General features: G+C 46.9%; 1 protein-coding gene across 2 annotated transcripts in view; it reads right to left on the reverse strand.

The window, feature by feature from the left end:
* The window catches only part of MAEL (maelstrom spermatogenic transposon silencer), a 46,845-nt gene that overhangs the window by 12,976 nt on the left and 13,421 nt on the right, over positions 1-20,448 (reverse strand). The window contains exons 5-10 of one of the 2 annotated variants that reach the window (XM_073577122.1): positions 18,396-18,551; positions 17,986-18,027; positions 17,775-17,902; positions 6,153-6,207; positions 3,878-4,019; positions 2,601-2,663 (exon numbers count right to left, since the gene is read on the reverse strand). In XM_073577122.1, the coding sequence (XP_073433223.1) occupies positions 2,601-2,663; positions 3,878-4,019; positions 6,153-6,207; positions 17,775-17,902; positions 17,986-18,027; positions 18,396-18,551 (586 nt within the window). The remainder of the gene's footprint in view (positions 1-2,600; positions 2,664-3,877; positions 4,020-6,152; positions 6,208-17,774; positions 17,903-17,985; positions 18,028-18,395; positions 18,552-20,448) is intronic. The other variant, XM_073577123.1, reaches the window with a different exon arrangement.

Genomic DNA, 20,448 nt, shown 5'->3' on the forward strand with positions numbered 1-20,448 from the left:
AACCAACATTTTTTTTTGTTAGGAAGTTATAAGGGTTAAAAAATTGACCAGCGATTTCTCATTTTTGCAACACCATTTTATTTTTACGGACCACATCACATTTGAAGCCACTTTGAGGGGTCTATATGATAGAAAATACCCAAAAGTGACACCATTCTAAAAACTGCACAAAACCACATTCAAGAAGTTTATTAACCCTTCAGGTGCTTCACAGGAATTTTTTTGAATATTTAAAAAAAAAAAAATTAACATTTAACTTTTTTTCACAAAAAAATAATTCAGGTCCAATTTTTTTTAATTTACCAAGGGTAACAGGAGATATTGGACTGCAAAAGTTATTGTGCAGTTTGTCCTGAGTACGCTGATACCTGATATGTGGGGGGAACCACTGTTTTGGCACATGGCAGAGCTCAGAATGGAAGGAGCGCCGTTTGACTTTTTCAATGCAAAATTGACTGGAATTCTGATCGAACGCCATGTCACGTTTGGAGAGCCCCTGATGTACCTAAACAGTGGAAACCCCCCACAAGTGACCCCATTTTGGAAACTAGACCCCCCAAGCAACTTATCTAGATATGTGGTGAGAACTTTGAACCCACAAGGGCTTCACAGAAGTTTATAACGTACAGCGGTACAATAAAAAAATCATATTTTTTCCACAAAAATGATCTTTTCACCCCAAATTTTTATTTTCCCAAGGGTAACAGGACGCTAAAAGTTATTGTGCAATTTGTCCTGAGTACGCTGATACCCCATATGTGGGGGTAAACCACTATTTGGGCGCATGGCAGAGCTCGGAAGGGAAGCAGCGCCATTTGACTTTTTGGGCTGGAATTGAGATTGGACACCATGTCGCGTTTGGAAAGCCCCTGATGTACCTAAACAGTGGAATCCCCAACAAGTGACCCCATTTTGGAAACTAGACCCCCCCAAGGAACTTCTCTAGATGTGTGGTGAGCACTTTGACCCCCCAGAGCTTCACAGAAGTTTATAAAGCCCGGGCGTGAAAATAAAAAAATCGTATTTTTTCCACAAACATGATCACTTAGTCCCCATTTCGTCTATTTTCCCAAGGGTACGAGGAGAAAATGGACCCCAAAAGTTGTTGTCCAATTTGTCCTGAGTACACCGATACCCGATATGTGGGAGAAAACTACTGTATGGGCACACGTCGGGGCTCGGAAGGGAAGTAGCGACATTTTGGAATGCAGACTTTGATGGAATGGTCTGCGGGTGTCATGTCACGTTTGGAGAGCCCCTGATGTACCTAAACAGTGGAAACCCCCCACCACATATTGAGAGCTATAATTTTTCCGTATTTTGACCCACTGAGACATGTGAGGTCTTATTTTTTGCGGGACGAGTTGTCGTTTTTATTAGTACCATTTTCGGGCACGTGACATTTTTTGATCGCTTTTTACTCCGATTTTTGGGACGCAGAATGAACAAAAACCAGCGTTTCAAGAATTTCTTTTGGGGGGTGCGTTTACACCGTTCCGCCTCCGGTAAAATTGATAAAGCGGTTTTATTCTTCGGGTCAGTACGGTTACAGCGATACCTCATTTAGGTCATTTTTTTATGTTTTGGCGCTTTTATGCAATGAAAACAATTTTATATAAAAATTATTTTTGCATCGCTTTATTCTGCGAGCTATAACTTTTTTATTTTTTCTCTGATGATGCTGTGTGGCAGCTCGTTTTTTGATGACGTTTTCAGTGGTACCGTAGATATTTATATGCGTCTTTTTTGCACTTTTTGTTCGGCGGTATGATAATAAATCATTTTTTGCTTTGTTTTTTATTTTTTTAAGGGGTTCGCTAAAGAGGTTAACTAACGGGACAGTTTTATAGGGCGGGTCGTTACGGACGTGGCGATACCAAATATATGTACTTTTATTGTTGTTTTTTTTATTTCCAAAAAATGAATTTATTAAGGAATTTTTTTTTTTTTTTTTTTTAATTATTTAGCGATTTTTTTTAAAATTTTTACACTTTTTTTTATATATCTTTATTAGGATGTCCCAGGGGGGACATCACTGTCCTGCAGGCACTGAGGAAGCCAGCTCCCTGCAGGCCCCTGTCGCCATCTTGGATCCGGGGACCTGCAGGGAAAGAGCCCCCAGCAGCAGCGCTGCACATTGCGCTGCTGTGGGGGGCTCAGGGGAGCACGGAGGGAGCCCCCTCCCTGCCGATGCTTCCCTTTAACTCCCGATACACCGCGATTGTGTTTGATCGCGGTGTGGAAGGAGTTAACGTGTCGGGGGCGGTCCATGACCGCCCCTGACACATAGTGCCGGGTGTCAGCTGTGATAATCAGCTGACACCTGGCCGCGATCAGCAGCGCTCACCACGCGGGCGCCGCTGATCGCGCTAGACGTACTATCCCGTCCATGGGCATAGGGTCCCATGGATGGGATAGTACGTCTGATGTCAGAAAGGGGTTAATGGTGTTGTTGAAAAGTACAACTCTACCTGCAAAAAAATAAATAAAAACAAGCCCTCGTACGACAATGTGGATGAAAAAACTTAAGAGTTATGGCTCTTGGAAGGGGTGAATGGGTTAAAATCTCGAACAATGAAATGAGCATAGTAATAACTTACGTGATCTTCTTGCAGCTGGCGAGTGCGCAGTACCACATGTCATTGTCCTCGTGCCATTTACACCTGCATATAGAGATGCAAGCTTTTATTACTGGCGGCCATCACACAGACACTAGTGATGAGCATACGTACTGGGATAGACATCAGCGATGAGCATACGTACTGGGATAAGGTGTTATCCGAACATGCTCGTGTGGTGACCGAGTGACTTCGGCTTGCTCTAAAAATATGTTCAGAGTCCCCACAGCTGTTGTGACAGGCACAACACATGGATCACCAGTTTGTTAGGCAATCCCTGCATGTGTTGAGGGTGTCTATCAGCCCCGAGACAGGCAGCTGCGGGGACTAGAATATCATCGAAGTCACTCAGTCGGCACACGAGCATGGTCGGATGACACCAGACACCTGGTAATAAAGATGGTCAGATGTAGAGCTCACATTTACATGTGCTCCCTGCAAGCTGAAGGCATCCTCTGCAGGTCACTATGTGGCTCTCCCAAGTCTTTCCAGAGCTGCACTCATAATTCTGCTGACACAGTCAAGGATTATCAATCAAAAAAAAAAAAAAAAAAAAAAAAGTTGGGGCGCTGTGTAAAATGTAAAGAAAACCAGAATGCAGCGATTTGGAAATCTCTTATCACCATATTTCACTCACAGCAGAACATGGAGCACGGATCAGAAGCTGAACGCTGGACATTTTCATATTTCATATAGAAAAAAAAAATAAAAAATTAAAAACTCATTTAGAAATTAACGGCAGGAAAACATCTCAGAAAACTTGGGATAGGGTTAGAAGGCGGCAAAAGAAAGTGGTAATAATGAAAAACAAGCTGGGGAGTCATTTATAAACTAAGTCACGTGACTGTATAAAAAGCGCTTGTTAGAGAAAGGCAGAGTCTCTCCGAAGCAAAGGTGGTCAGAGGTCACTGATCTGTGATCGACTGCGTCCAAACATCAGGGAATAATTTCCTAAATATGTTCCTAGATGCAAAATTGCAAAGACATTAAATATCCCACCATCCGCACAACATTTTCCACAGCGCTTCAACTTTTCGGGAGTTTGGATTGTACCTTACTGGTCCTGTATTGACCCGGTTGCTACATGTATTATACTCCCAGCATTGAGATCTGCGTATGTGTGAACATGTCAGACCTCATCATGACACCATGAAGCTTTATTTATCCCCTTAGTGACTCCGTGCAGCTTCTGATCCTTCCACCTGATGAGCCCTTATCTCTGCAGCCCGTCCTCGCTGACTGAGCGCTGCTCCTCTCACCTGGTGTTATTGGCATAATCCCACTGCACGACGTCCAGCAGACGATTCACGCTAGTTGTTGACGGTTCTTCGTTAAGTTTCTCTCTGTAATATCTGATGATTAGGCTTTCTATATCCTGCAGTTCAAAGAGATTCTCCATGCCTGCGAGACACAAAACGACAGAAGGCATGGGAGTGAGAGCCCGCACTCTCCAGACAGGGGCCACAACCAACAAGCGGGTGGTCCATAGGTGCCCAGGAGCCTACAGAAGGCCACGCTTCATGGACACCATACTGCTCCTGTATAGGAGATTATTAAAGGCATCGGTCACCAGGAGTTTCCCATTTAATCTAAGAGCAAAAATAACTTATTGGGCTGCATGATGCAATTTTAACATCAGTTTTCTCTGCTGCAGATCTAACAGTCATCTGAATGTTGAGTCCTATATAACCCCGTCCACGCCACTGATACTCCAGAGCTGCACTCACTATTCTGCTGGTGCAGTCACTGTGTACATACATTACTGATCCTGAGTTACCTCCTGTATTATACTCCAGAGCTGCACTCGCTATTCTGCTGGTGCAGTCACTGTACATACATTACTGATACCGAGTTACATCCTGTATTATACTCCAGAGCTGCACTCGCTATTCTGCTGGTGCAGTCACTGTGTACATACATTACATTACTAATCCTGAGTTACATCCTGTATTATACTCCAGAGCTGCACTCACTATTCTGCTGGTGCAGTCACTGTGTACATACATTACTGATCCTGAGTTACATCATGTATTATACTCCAGAGCTGCACTCATTATTCTGCTGGTGCAGTCACTGTGTACATACATTACATTACTGATCCTGAGTTACAGCCTGTATTATACTCCAGAGCTGCACTCACTATTCGGCTGGTGCAGTCACTGTGTACATACATTACTGATCCTGAGCTACCTCCGGTATTATACACCAGAGCTGCACTCACTATTCTGCTGGTGCAGTCACTGTGTACACACATTACTGATCCTGAGTTACATCCTGTATTATACACCAGAGCTGCACTCACTATTCTGCTGGTGCAGTCACTGTGTACATACATTACATTACTGATCCTGAGTTACAGCCTGTATTATACTCCAGAGCTGCACTCACTATTCGGCTGGTGCAGTCACTGTGTACATACATTACTGATCCTGAGCTACCTCCGGTATTATACACCAGAGCTGCACTCACTATTCTGCTGGTGCAGTCACTGTGTACACACATTACTGATCCTGAGTTACATCCTGTATTATACACCAGAGCTGCACTCACTATTCTGCTGGTGCAGTCACTGTGTACATACATTACTGATCCTGGGTTACCTCCTGTATTATACTCCAGAGCTGCACTCACTATTCTGCTGGTGCAGTCACTGTGTACAGACATTACATTACTGATCCTGAGTTACATCCTGTATTATACCCCAGAGCTGAACTCACTATTCTGCTGGTGCTGTCACTGTGTACATACATTACTGATCCTGGGTTACCTCCTGTATTATACCCCAGAGCTGCACTCACTATTCTGCTGGTGCAGACAATTTGTACATACAATACTTATCCCCGTCTCATTTAGTATAGTCATCCCCATGAAAAATAATATCAGTCTGTACTCCACTACGGTGCCGGCGCTGTCCCAGTGACGTGGGGTCTCGCATGGCGTTCGGTGACATGAGCCCTGCAGCCAATCAGCAGCAGCTTCACTCATTTCTTCAGATGAAGCTGACATCCAGAGGTGACCGCTGCTGCTGCTTCCTGAGTTTCTCCCGATGTTTCATCTGAGGGAAGTGAGTGAAGCGGCCGCTGGAGAACCCTCAGTGTTGCTGGAACAGCGCCGGCATCAGAGTGGAGCACAGACTGTTTATTTTCCATAATAGTAACATAGTGAACAATCACTTTAATTGCTATAAAGAAAAAAAAAAATTAGAAAAAGTCAGACTTGCTGTTTTTTTTTGGCCTCTTCAGCTCCCCAAAAGTGCAAACAATAATAAAAAGATGACGACCAGGCAGAAAAACAAGCCCTTGAGGGTCTCAGAAGATGGGGACTTACGTTTCTCAGCACATTTTTTCGTCCTGCAAAAAAAACAACCTCGTACGGCTGTGTGCACGGAGGAATAAATGAGCTATGGATCTCAGAAGTAGGGGGAGGAAGCAGGAAAAAATGAAAATTGGCTCAGATGCGAAAGTATCAATAAGGTTATTTTCAGAATCTCATCTGAGCACCTTGGTTGTAGAAAACACATGATGACTTACTCACCAGCCTTGATGGCCAGCCACCGCAGACACCATCTGACTCTGTGCATATCATTTTTCTAAAATAAATAGAAAACATCAAAGTCAACCTGTTGTGTGTGTACATGAAGAAAAAAAAATTATTTCTGGCCACTTCATGACTTGTTTTTGGATTTCCCCTCTGCAGACGCTATCCCTATTTTTCAATGGCCTTTCGTGGAAACTAGATGTACCAAAACTGAACAGTGTAGCTGTGAATCCAGCTCTTGGGGAAATGCAGAAAAATTAATAAAAAGCTGCAGCACGGAAGACATACAGCAGTTCTGAGCAATGTAGCTGTGAATCCAGCACTGGGTGAGATAAAACACTTACAAGAACAATATACAGCAACACTACGCAGTGTAGCTGTGAATCCAGCTCTGGGGCGACAGAACAATTACTACAAAGCTACAATTGCCTTCGGTGGAAACTAGATGTACCAAAAATGAGCAGTGTAGCTGCAAATCCAGCTCTGGGTGAGATAGAACACAAGAAAGCTGCAGCTTAGGAGACAGTATACAGCAGTTCTGAACCGTATAGTTGTGAATAACTAGAGGCGGAAGACCTGTGAAGACTCAGACGTCAAAGTTAGATTTCAGAAAGGCAGATTTTAAGGGATTCAGAAAGAGAATTGGAGGGATCCAATGGCTGGATATCCTTGAAGACAAAAATGTCCAGGAAGGATGGGAAATCTTGAAAAATGAAATTCTCAAAGCACAGTTGTTAACAATTCCAAAAAAAGGGAAGAATAGGAAGCATTTAAGGAAACCAGGATGGATGAACACAGAACTTAAGCACATGCTAAAAAGGAAGAAAAAGATGGATTTTTGGTTCTTACCGTAAAATCTCTTTCTTGGAGCCTTCATTGGGGGACACAGAATACCATGGGTGTATGCTGCTGCTGCTAGAAGGCGGACACTATGCAAAACAAGAAAATTAGCTCCTCCCCGGCAGTATACACCCACCGACAGGCACTAGGCACCTCAGTTGGTGAAAAAGCAGTAGGAGAAGCAACGGAACACTCTAAACATATGTACCAACCCAACAGGGGACTCAAAGACCCAACACGTTACAATTTTAAACAGGGAGGGTGCTGTGTCCCCCAATGAAGGCTCCAAGAAAGATTTTACGGTAAGAACCAAAAATCCATCTTTCTTTATCGCCTTATTGGGGGACACAGAATACCATGGGACGTTCCAAAGCAGTCCCGAGGGTGGGAACAGCAATAAGGAACGAAAGAACAGGAAGGGCTTAGGTCGGCCGCCTCCTGCAGAACCTTCCTACCAACAACTGCATCAGACGAGGCCTGGGTATGAACCCTGTAGAACCTCGCAAAAGTGTGCAAAGACGACCAGGTTGCGGCCCTGCAAAGTTGCAGACCCGAAGCCTGGTGTCGAACGGCCCACAAAGCTGCCACAGCCCGGGTGGAGTGAGCTCTCACTCTCGGAGGGGGCCGTTTGTCCTGAAGTCGGTATGCTTCCTGAATGGTAGAACGAATCCAGCGAGCGATCGTGGATTTGGATGCCGGAAGCCCTTTCCTCCGACCTTCAGAAATGACCAGCAATGAATCGGATTGACGAAGTGAAGCGGTCCTAGCGAGGTAGACACGCAAGGCTCTAACAACATCCAGATTGTGGAGTGACTTCTCAAGAGGGTGAGAAGGAGCCGGACAAAACGGTGGAAGAATGATATCCTCGTTGATGTGAAAGGAGGAAACCACCTTTGGCAGGAAGGAAGGAACGGGCCTGAGGACGACTTTATCCTGATGGAGCACCAGATAAGGAGAATGGCATGACAAGGCCGCTAACTCAGAAACTCTTCTGATGGATGTAATGGCGATCAAAAAGGTTACCTTCCATCACAGAAGTGACAAAGGAATGTCCTGGATGGGCTCAAACGGCGCCTTTTGGAGAGCGCCTAGAACGAGATTGAGATCCCACGGTTCTACTGGTGAATGATGAGGAGGAGCCACATGAGCGACTCCTTGGAGGAACGTCTTAACCTGCGGTAAGGAAGCGAGCTCTCTTTGAAAGAGGATAGACAAGGCAGAAACCTGGCCCTTCAGGGTACCGAGAGACAGACCCGAATCTAAGCCAGACTGGAGAAAACCCAGTATGAACGGAATGGAAAAGGCCATTGGAAAAACTTTTTTATCGTCGCACCAACGGAAACACGGGTATTACATACCTGGTAACGTGTTTTTTCATGAGACATGATGGCACCACGAGAGAGGGGATCCGCCCCACGAGGACAGGAAACCTTCAAGATAAAAGGGGCGGCTCCTCTCTCCGCATCAGTTGTTTTACAGAGCACGAGAGGAACTCCGCAGGTTAGTGTACACATAAATAATACATATTTTATACTGCTAAATTTCCAACACCAAGGGAGTGTATAATATTAACAAAAAAAAAAAACACCCCACTAATGACGTGATCAGATAGGGCGGGAATATAAGGGTGCCGTCATGTCTCATGAAAAAACACATTACCAGGTATGTAATACCCGTGTTTTTCCATGGTACATGACGGCACCACGAGAGAGTTACAGAGATTTGTATTCTCTTTTAGGGGGGGATCACTGCCTGTAACACTCTTCTCCCAAATGTGAGATCAGAGGTGGCAGATAGGTCTAATCTGTAATGTCTGAAAAAGGTAGATGGAGAGGACCAAGTGGCCGCCTTACAGATTTGGTCGATGGAGGCGTCCGCTTTCTCCGCCCAGGACGCTGCCATGGCCCTCGTGGAGTGGGCTTTTAGGCCCTCTGGAACAGCCCTGCCTGCACTACTATATGCTAGTATGATGGCCTCTCTCACCCATCTAGCTATAGTCCGCTTAGAGGCTTTAAGGCCTTTCCTTGCCCCCTGATATGAGACAAATAAGGCCCTCTGTTTCCTCCATGGTTTTGTCACCTCTAAATACTGTAGGATACATCTCCTAACGTCTAAGCAACGTAATCTCTCTTCTTTTTTGTTACCGGGGTTAGGACAAAAGGAGGGCAAGGTTATTTCCTGAGCTCTGTGGAATTTCGACACTACCTTAGGGAGGTATGCTGGATCTAATCTCAACACGACTCTATCCTCCATAATCTGAGTGTATGGTGGATCTGCTGATAGTGCGTGTAAGTCCCCAACCCTACGTGCCGATGTGAGCGCCACTAACAAGGCTGTTTTTAAAGTTAACACTTTATCTGATGTTGCGTTTATTGGTTCGAACGGACTTTCCGTTAGAGATGATAGGACTAAATTTAGATCCCAGGGAGGAGGTTTAGGAGATGGGACAGAGTCAGCTCTAGTACAGGCCCGGATAAATCTGGCGACCCATCTATCGCTTGCCAGGTCATAGTTGAATAATGCTGCCAGGGCTGAAACGTGTACTTTCAGGGTGCTGACCGCTAAGCCCAGGTCCAAACCCTTTTGTAGGAATTCTAGTACTGCCCTCACAGGCACTTCCCCCTCCTGTATTGGGCCTGAGGTGGACAAAAATTTCCTCCATATCCTCCCATATATTTTTGTGGTCACTGGCTTTCTGCTACTGATTAGGGTGGAAATCAATCTTGCTGAAAACCCTTTCTTTTCTAACAGTGACCTTTCAAATTCCAGGCTGTCAAATGCAGCCTAGAATTCGGAGGATGATTGAAGGGACCCTGTGTTAGGAGGTCGTGATCCTCTGGGAGCACCCATGGGTCTGTCACTGACATCACCCTCAGCCAATAGAACCACGGCCTTTTTGGCCAAAAGGGAGCTATCATAATTACTCTGGCTTGATCCTCCCTGATCTTCTTCAGGACTAATGGAATAAGGCATATCGGGGGGAAGGCGTACAGGAGACCTGATGTCCATTTCATTCTGAAGGCGTCTACCGCCAGTGGCATGTCTGCTGGTCTTAGGGAGCAGAATTTTTGAACTTTTCTGTTGGTTTTTGAGGCGAAGAGATCTATTATGGGTTTTCCCCACCTCTGCACAATTTGCTGAAAAATGGACTCTTTTAGGCACCATTCTCCCTGTTTTAAGTGGTTCCTGCTCAGAAAGTCCGCCTTCAGGTTGTCCGCGCCTCGGATATGCAGGGCCGATAATGAAAGGAACTGATGTTCCGCCAGAGTCAGGATTCTTTTTGCTATTTCCATCAATGACCGAGAACGAGTGCCCCCTTGATGGTTCACGTATGCAACCGCTGTACGATTGTCTGATAGGACTTTCACATGATGTCCTCTTAGGTGTGTCAGTAATCCTTCCAGCGCTCTTTCGATGGCTAGTAGTTCCCACTCGTTTGAGGATAGATCTTTTTCCCCCTGCGCCCAAGGGTCTTGGAGCCACAGGGTGTCTAGATGGGCTCCCCAGCCCCAGGGACTGGCATCTGTCGTGACTACTCTGGAGGCTGCATATGTCCAGGGTACTCCCCTCGGAGCGGACTCTATCTGTAACCACCATTTTAGCGACTGGAGTACAGGAACCGGGATGGTGAGCTTCTGTTCTAACTGCCCCTGAAGCGTCAGATCGCTTTGTAACACACACCACTGAAGTACCCTTGTGTGAAATTGTGCCCATTTCACCGCTGGTATGCAGGAGGTTAGGGACCCCAGTACTGACATGGCTTTCCTCAGAGTCATTGTTGGCTTTCTTAATATTGTTCTGATTAGGTTTTTGATTTTCTCTTCTTTTCCCTCTGGGAGGCGACACTCCTGTATTACCGAGTCTATTGTTAGGCCCAAAAAATTCTGGACCATCGTTGGCTCCAACCTGGATTTTTTGAAGTTCAGTTGCCAACCCAGAGTCTGAAGAGTCTCTATCACTGTCTTGACTTGTTCCTGACAGTGAGCGAAATCTTTCCCCACTATCAAGAAGTCGTCCAGATATGGTATTACTAGAGCATCTTTTTCTCTGAGATGTGCCGTGACCTCCGCAATTAACCATGCTGTTAAATTCAGAGACCGAGAATTCTCGTGGTAAAGGGGGCCTTGCGAGAGAAGATCCGGACGGTCTCGAAGTCTCCAGGGAACGTCCGCGAGCATGTTCACCAGTTCCGCATACCAAGGCCGTCTCGGCCAGTCTGGAGCCACAAGAATTACTGGAACGCCTTCCGATTTTATCTTCTTGACCACTCTTGGGATCAAGGCAAGAGGTGGAAAAAGATAAGGGAGTTGGTACTGGGACCACGGGATTACTAGGGCGTCGCAAGCGACGGCTAGAGGATCCCTGGACCTGGCTACGAAGCGCGGAACTTTGTGGTTCATCCGAGATGCCATGAGGTCGACGTCCAGAGAACCCCAGCGCTTGCATATCTGATCGAAGACTGAGGGATGGAGAGACCATTCGCCTGACGCTAGGCCTTGACGACTCAGAAAGTCGGCTGCCCAGTTTTCCACCCCTGGAATGTGAACGGCGGAGATTGCTGGGACGTAACGTTCCGCCCAGCGCAGAATCCTGGCCACTTCTGACATGACTTGGTGGCTGCGCGTGCCGCCCTGATGGTTTATGTACGCCACAGCCATGGCATTGTCTGACTGAATGCGGATCGGCTTGCCGACGAGAAGGGATTGCCAGCGAAGAAGGGCCAGAAAGATCGCTCTGATCTCGAGCAGATTGATAGGAAGAAGAGCTTCCTGTGGGTTCCAGTGTCCTTGAGCCGTCCTCTGATGAAAAACCGCTCCCCAACCCAGGAGGCTGGCATCGGTGGTGATGACTTGCCTCCGAAGCGGGAGGAAGGACCTCCCTTGGAGGAGTGATGTAGACATCGTCCACCAAGTGAGGATTGCCTCACTTTGAGAGGGAGGAGAATGGGCCGGTCTAAGGACCTCGTCGTCTTGTCCCAGACTGATAGGAGGGACAGCTGAAGAGGACAAAGGTGAAACTGTGCAAAGGGCACTGCTTCCAAGGAAGCTACCATCTTCCCCAGAACTTTCATGCAGAATCGAAGGGGAATGGGCGTAGGCCGTTTGAGGGCTCGAATCCCTTTGAACAGAGCCACAAATTTTTCCCTCGGAAGAAACACCCGGGCAAGGTTCGTGTCGAACTCCATGCCTAAAAAGGTCAGACGCTGAGAACGGACTTTTCTTTGTTGACTAACCATCCGAGACGGACGAGAGTATCCAGGGTTATCTGAAGACTTAGGAGACAGTCTTGACGGGACGAGCCCTTGATTAAGAGATCGTCCAGATAAGGAATGATGAGAATCCCTCTGGATCGAAGGATGGCCATGACCGTCGCCATCACTTTCGTGAAAACACGGGGGGCAGAGGCTAGGCCGAAGGGAAGAGCCGTGAACTGGTAATGATTTTCCTGAATCGCAAACCTGAGATATTTCTGATGCTGCAAGCAAACAGGGATGTGAAGATAGGCATCCCGTATGTCCACAGAACAGAGAAATTCTCCGGGCTCCATTGAGGCTATCACCGATCGAAGAGACTCCATTTTGAAGTGAAGAATCTTCACGTGGCGAATGAGCAATTTGAGGTCCAGGATTGGCCGCAGGGAGCCGTCTTTCTTCGGGACTACGAAGAGATTTGAGTAGAACCCCGAAAACCGTTCGTCTGAGGGAACGGGAACAATCACTCCGGCGGAAAGAAGGGAGGAGACGGCCTGAAAGAATCCTGGAATGTGGGACCGTTGTCTTGGAGGTCGCGACAGGAAAAAACGCCTGTCTGGCGGGGAAGAAAATTCGATCTTGTAACCGGATGCAATGATTTCCCTGACCCAAGCGTCGTCGACAACCGACAGCCAAGCGTCCACGAAAAAGGAAAGTCTGCCTCCCACCCTGGAAACACTTCCAGGTGGGGGTGCCCCGTCACTTGGAAGCAAACCTACCGGAACGGACACCTGACGACCTGGAGTATTGTCCTCTAGATCTCCATCGGGGAGCGGGCTTGTAAGAAGGTTTCTTCTGCTCACGCTCCCTGGAAGTGGACGGACGCTCTTGCTGAGCCGATCTCTCTGTGGACGAGAATGGACGAAAGGGCCTAAAGGGCCGAAAACCCTTTTTATTAAAAAAACGTCGTGGTCGAGACTGGGGGAGTGAAGTACTTTTTCCCCCCGTGGCATCCGAAATTATTTGATCCAGCTTGGCCCCAAAGAGCCGAGAACCATGGAAGGGCAGATTGGTGAGCGACTTCTTAAGAGGTGGTATCCGCATTCCAAGATTTTAACCAAAGAACTCGGCGTACAGCCACTATATTGCTGTTAGCCCTTGCTACGCAACCGGCCGCATCTAAGGAGGCGGCTAAGAGGTATTTACCTGCATGATTAATCTGATCTGCTAGGTCTGCCAGCTCATCCTTGGGAGCTGCTGCTAAGATGCCCCTGCAAAGAATTTTTGCCCAAACCGAAATGACTGTAGCCATGTAGCCACCCAGGAGGAGGCGAAAATAGGGCAGAGGGAGGCGCCGGAGGCCTCAAAAATAGACTTCGCCAAAGATTCTAGCTGCCTGTCTGTTGGGTCCTTAAGCGATGCCCCGTCTGGAAGGGACAGAACCGTCTTAGAGGCTATGCGAGAAACGGGAGGGTCCACCTCAGGGGCTTTAGTCCATTTTGAAAGCAAATCAGCCTCAAATGGGTACAGGACATCCAAATACCTGCGGCCCGAAAAGCGTTGCTCGGGGTGCTCCCAATGTTTGGCTAGAGTCGTATCAAACTCTTGGTGGTTTGGGAAAGTCTTGGGTGACGGCCTAGTTCGTTTAAATGGTATAGAACATTCCTGAGTAATGGGCCTGTCCTGCTTAATCTCCAGGGTTTGGAAGATAGCTGAAAGAAGACTATCGACCATATTTCGAGTCTTAGACATGTCGTCTGCTTCTGAGCTAGACCCTGATTGTTGATCGTCGTCTGACCTAAGGTCATCCTCAGAAAGAGAAGGACACCTGGGTGAAGCAGATGGGCCTAACGAACTGGAGGACGAGCCCGATAGGAGACGCTTCCTAGAAATCCTACTCGGCCTGTCCCTCTGAAGGTCGCGGTCAGGAGCGGACGACTCACCTTGAGAGGTGGTCGGCGCAGCGGTGGCTGTAGAAAGCGGAGGCTAACGTTCTAGGACCTGGACCAGGGACTGAGAGACTTTTTGGTCAGATCGGAAACCGACTGGGACATAGCCACGGCCCAGTCTGGGAGAGAGGACGTACCCTCATCACGGGAATCTGTGTGCTCCTGAGAGGCCGACATAGCCGAAGGACTGCAGGACGGGCAGAAAGGAGATGGCTGACCCGAAGCCCACTTCTTTTTACAGCGCGCACAGGCGTAATGAATAGCGGTGGGCCTAAAAAAAGAGTACCCCTGCAGGGTTGGGCATAAGGAAAAGACTGCGCTGAATGGCCTGCGAAAATTGGGGAATAACTGTGGAGGAGGGCTAATATTTTTGCACAGAGCAGAGCCTACCTAGTTCCGGCGAGCAGCAGAAATGCTGAAGTGTCCCCCAAGCAGCGCAGAAAGCCAGGACCGAACAACCAGGAAATGTCCGATGAGGTGGGCGGGGGGCGGAGCTTAACGGCTGAGCCGCAATTGGATCTGACCCCAGCAGCAGGGAAGAGGAGCCCTGTGATGGGCTAAAAAAGGCGCGAGAACAGCGCGCTCAGAGAGAGAGGAGGCGCTCTGAACGCGGGGCCGAAAGTGAAAGTACAAAAAACCGGCACTGCAGCCCCGTGATGAATAGTCCCGAAAATGAAGAGAAAAACCTGAATGGAGGTACTGTGCGTAGACGCTGTGGAAAAAAACCTGCCCAGCTGTGAGGACAGGGATAGAAAACCCTGTCCTAAGCACTTGAGTATCTATGGAGAGCCGCGCGGTTGATGAGAGCGGCGCCCGTCAGGCGGGGGGGAGGGCGGGAGATTTAAAAGTGAGATCTGCTGTTCCTCCATCGATGTGCCTCAGGAGATGCTGCGGGCTGAAGGGGTCATACAGGCACTTACCTGCTGTCCCTGAAGAGGGTGATCACAGGGGCCCCACAAGGGTAGTGGCAAGCCGCTGTCCTCTGTACCCGCATCCTGCAGAAGATGGCATGAACCTCTTGATGACGAGGGGAATCCTGCGATCGCCGTCTTCCTCTCAGCCCTGTCCCAAGAGAGGGGTGAGGAGAGGGATTTTGGCAAGGACCAGCCACCTGTCCACATCCCATAGCACCAGGAGGTGATATGGGAAACAGTCCTGCCAGCGTACTGAGAGTTGCGATGTTGGATCAGCCACACTGCTCGCTCAGCCGCCTGATATGGGAAAGCAGGGTGAACTTCCACCCTGTTTCCCGACTTGAATCTGCAAAACAAAAGACAAAAAAATTAAAAAGTTCCACTAGAACACCTAAAGGAAAGAAAGGTTAATTGCGGATCTGGGGAGATCCCAGTCCGCCTCCTACAGACACTAAGCACAAACTGAGGTGCCTAGTGCCTGTCGGTGGGTGTATACTGTTGGGGAGGAGCTAATTTTCTTGTTTTGCATAGTGTCAGCCTCCTAGCAGCAGCAGCATACACCCATGGTATTCTGTGTCCCCCAATAAGGCGATAAAGAAAAATGTTTATAAAATGGAAAGAGGGAGGCATATCTAAAGAAGAATATAATGCTGTCTGCAGAACCTGCAGGGCACAAATCAGATTATCTAAAGCTGACAATGAATTGAGGCTTGCAAGAGATGTCAAAAGCAATAATAAAGGATTTTGGGGATATGTCAAAAGTAAAAGAAAAGTCAAAGATGCTATAGGATTTTTACAGGATGAAAATGATGAAATGGTAAGACAGGATGTTGAGAAGGCTGAACTTTTAAATTCCTATTTTGCATCTGTTTTCTCTCAGAAAGGAAATGTAACATCAACTGTTCTTCACTGTCCTATTAAGGGAATAGAAGAATCCAGGATATCTATAAACAGAAAGATAGTGAGGAAACACTTAGCTAACCTAAATGAATTCAAGTCTTCAGGTCCAGATGAATTACACCCCAGAGTACTGAAGGAGATAGCAGAAGAAATTTTTGAACCCCTCGCCATAATCTATGAAAATTCTTGGAGAACAGGAGAAGTGCCAGAAGACTGGAGAAGAGCAAATGTTGTTCCTATCTTCAAAAAGGGGAAGAAGGTGGACCCAGGCAACTATAGGCCGGTGAGTCTCACTTCTATACCAGGAAAGATCTTTGAACAAATTATTAAACAACATGTATGTCAGTACCTGGATAAGAATGAAGTGATTAAACAGAGTCAGCATGGGTTTGTAACTAATAAGTCATGTCAGACTAACTTAATTTCCTTCTATGACGGAATCACTGATTGGGTGGATCAAGGAAATGCTGTAGATATAGTATATCTTGACTTCAGCAAAGCATTTGACAAAGTCTCTCATACAATCCTTATTGAAAAAATGACTAAGTATGGAATGGACAAGGCAACTGTTAGGTGGATTCATAACTGGCTTAGTGATCGGACCCAGGGTAAACTGATTAAATTTGCTGATGACACAAAGCTAGGAGGGATAGCTAATACTAGAGAAGAGAGAGAGAGGATTCAAAAAGATATAAATAAACTGGAGAAGTGGGCAGCAACTAACAGAATGGTTTTTAACAGGGAGAAATGCAAAGTACTACATCTGGGCAATAAAAATGAAAAAAGCATATACAGAATGGGAGGAATAGGGCTAAGCAACAGCACATGTGAAAAAGACTTGGGTATACTAATAGATCACAGACTGAATATAAGTCAACAGTGTGATGCAGCAGCAAAAAGGCAAATGCAATTCTAGGATGTATTAACAGAAGCATACAGTCCAGATCACGTGAAGTCATTATTTCCCTCTACTCCTCTTTGGTCAGACCTCATCTGGAATATTGTGTCCAGTTTTGGGCACCACATTTTAAAAAAGACATCAACAAACTGGAGCAAGTTCAGAAAAGAGCGACCAGAATGGTGACCGGTCTGCAAACCCTGTCTTATGAGGAAAGGTTGCAGGATTTGGGAATGTTTAGTTTGCAAAAGAGAAGACTGAGAGGAGACTTAATAGCTGTCTACAAATATCTAAAGGGCTGTCATATTGCAGAAGGATCAACTTTATTCTCATTTGCACAAGGAAAGACTAGAAGCAATGGGATGAACTGAATGGGAGGAGACACAGATTAGATATTAGAAAAAACTTTTTGACAGTTAGAGTGATCAATGAGTGGAACAGGCTGCCACGAGAAGTGGTGAGTTCTCCTTCAATGGAAGTCTTCAAACAGAGGCTGGACAGACATCTGACTGGGATGATTTAGCGAATCCTGCTTTGAGCAGGGGGTTGGACCAGATGGCCCAGGAGGTCCCTTCCAACTCTACGATTCTATGAATATGGTACTGGATTAAATAAAGCACTTACTGGAAAATAGCAATATAGAGAGCACTATACAGAAGCATTCAGCAGTGTAGCTGTGAATCCAGCACTGGACCACAATAACCGGTCTGGGTGGCTATAAGGCTTTTAATTAATTCTGGGCATTGAGGTCCGTACACAGACCGTGAAATATGCTCGTGTGAACCCATCCTAAATTGACAGATTTATTGAAAGTACTGCCGATTTGAGCAAAAGTGCTGACGACAACTGGGTCCAGGGTATAAGGTTTAAATTGCATATTAACATATGGCGTCAAGATCATCTCCGTGTGGTGTGAATTGTACGAACCTTGCAGTAGAGGGAGGTGCAGCGTTTAGCGGCGGGAAACACAAAGTCACACAGGGAGCGGAAGAGGTTGTGGTAATCGCTGTTTGCAAGCTCAAATCCAGACACGGGGATCTGATGTGTAGCCTCACCTGGAAACAAGCGAGAGGAGCCATATGTAACATAGACAGGTGTGGCGGGAGGTGGACGACGCGACGGGATACAAGACACTTACTTCCTGCCTGACAGTGATAGCGGAATCCGAGCGGCAGCTCTCCTGGGAAGGAAATAATAGGGAACCGTGCTCAGTGCAATTAACGTGTGGCCCCTGGAAGCCTGTCTCACATCCCCTACCTTTACTCCAGGTCCTAATGATCGCCGCTGGAGGACTGAACAGAATACTGAAATAGTACTGCAACATTCCCAACATTGCATGCAACGGTACGTCAAACGTCGGGTCAGTATTTATCAAGCCGAGCTCCGATTGCTCCCGTTAAACCCTTAAATGGCGCTGTCAACCGCTGACAGTGGCATTTAAGGCATGCAAGGAATTGCACCTTTTTATGCACTTATTACCGAAGCATCTCAACGCAATCGCAGAAGCTGGGGGGTTTAATTTTTATATATCTGCTGATGGGTCCTCACCTGGATCAATGAATTCGTGGAAGGCGTCAATAACGCCTCTCTGCAGAGAGTAGCGCACACAGCCGATCTCACAGGGAACAAAGCGCTGATTACACACAGCGGGCATCTCTCCGTGGCTTAATATGTTAATGATGTAAATCTCACAGTTGTCCAAACCTACAAAATAAAGAAGGCGATAATGTGCTGTCAGTCACAAGTGGATCTGATTGCTCTACGCTGTCTGCACTGTACACACTGACAAAAAAAATAAAAAACCTGTCCCGTCTCCAGTGCCGGGTTTTGCTTCCTTCTCCAAAGGCTGGCTCTCTATAGGCTGGCAAGTATCACCACTACCTTAGTATTCAGGATATATAGCACCCTGCAGCCACATGCATTTCCTGGAGCTGGTTTTCATCTCAGTTTTTACCAGGTGTCCAACAATCTTCCCAGCTGTCTGCAAATCAGCAACGCACAGCCTGTTTGTTAGACAATCCCTACATATGTTGCGGCTGTCTAACAGCCGCGAGACACGCAGGTGTGGGTACTCAAACATTTTTCGAGCACGCCGAAGACACTAGGTCAGTGTTCCCCAACTCCAGTCCTCAAGATCCACCAACGGTTCATGTTTTCAGGATTTCCTTAGTATGGGCCCAGGTGATAATTGCAGTACCTGCACAGGCAATACTAATGAAATCCAGAAAACATGACCTGTTGGTAGCTCTTGAGGACTGGAGTTGGGGAACACTGCACTGTGTTAACACGAGCATGCTCAGATTACACCTCATCTGAGCACATTCGCTCATCGCTAGTAATCGCATCTCTGCAAGCAAGTTACCAACTTTGCCCATGCAACTGTTACTCGCATACATCAGCGAGCAAGTTACCAGTTTGCTTATAAATCTCGGCTATTCCTGTGTATCCGCAATTCTGAGAGATGTATAACCAAATTGGTATCCAACACTGCTGCTCCTGTTCTATCCGTACATCTGGTTCAGCTACATCTATTGCTTCCTGTTCTGCTTGCTCATCTGCCGTCTTGTCCCTTGCTGATCCATGTGTTTTCCAGCTCCTATGCACCATCACCTTCAGTCCGTGCTGACCTGACCTATGGGAGTAGAAAATCCACCTCACCAGATAAGCCCATAACCATACCGAGGCCAAGGATTCCAAAAGGAACAGTGGCATCAACACCGAAGCTGCTGAATATGGAGAATTTATCAGGACTCATACAACTTGTGAGCCAACGCGAGGTTGTCCATGACCTCCCAGATATGAATGAATTGCCTTGGTAGCACCATTAGGGGGAACATTCACCACCTTCCTTCCTGTTTTGGGAGTTTGATGATCCAGGTCCGATTCCATACTGTGGTTTACACAAGAAACCAACTCTTTACGACATTACTCCATCCGGTCCTGAACATGGTCTTCAGAATTGGCCTGGGACAATTCCGCTCTCCTGGCTATCTTCTGTGCAGCTTTATCAGGTCGGATCCATAACAAACTGGGTGGCAGAGATTTGCCAACTTCCCTTGATGTCCCAATTCCTATTGCTAAAAATCATAGAAGAAAGCTTCAGATTCTCGTGTACTACATGTAAGCGTGACTTGTAGTTGCACCAAGAGAGGCCGTACAGGAGGAACCCATGCAAATTGGACAGAAGAAATAATCGTCGGCCAAAGCATCCAGTCGCCTGACCTTAGGACTGTCCATATCGTGGTGAAAAGGATCACTCTTGCATGGTCTATGCCAAAATTCAAGGCCAAATGAAGAAAACTTCAGACCTCAGGCAAAAGAAGAGGGATCGCCTTTGGGTCAAACAGGGTTGTCCAGGCTTGGGACAAAAGTCTGCAGCCGTGTCGGCGGATTTGTGAAGGGGAATCATGACCACGGTGGTGCACACGCGGAAGATTCTCCGCAATGCAAGTGGGTGGTCATGTGACATGTATGCAATTTGCTTTCTTGCGGTCCCATGCCAACTAGACTTGTTGGGCTACTTTCAATTCCCTTCTATGGAAATAAGCAGCGCGCATTCTGATCTGAACATGACAGTCTGTTCGCGCCAGCAATACTAGGG

Source organism: Dendrobates tinctorius, unplaced genomic scaffold, assembly GCF_039654945.1.
Source record: "Dendrobates tinctorius isolate UK_male_01 unplaced genomic scaffold, ASM3965494v1 ptg000054l, whole genome shotgun sequence".
Lineage (NCBI taxonomy): Eukaryota > Metazoa > Chordata > Amphibia > Anura > Dendrobatidae > Dendrobates > Dendrobates tinctorius.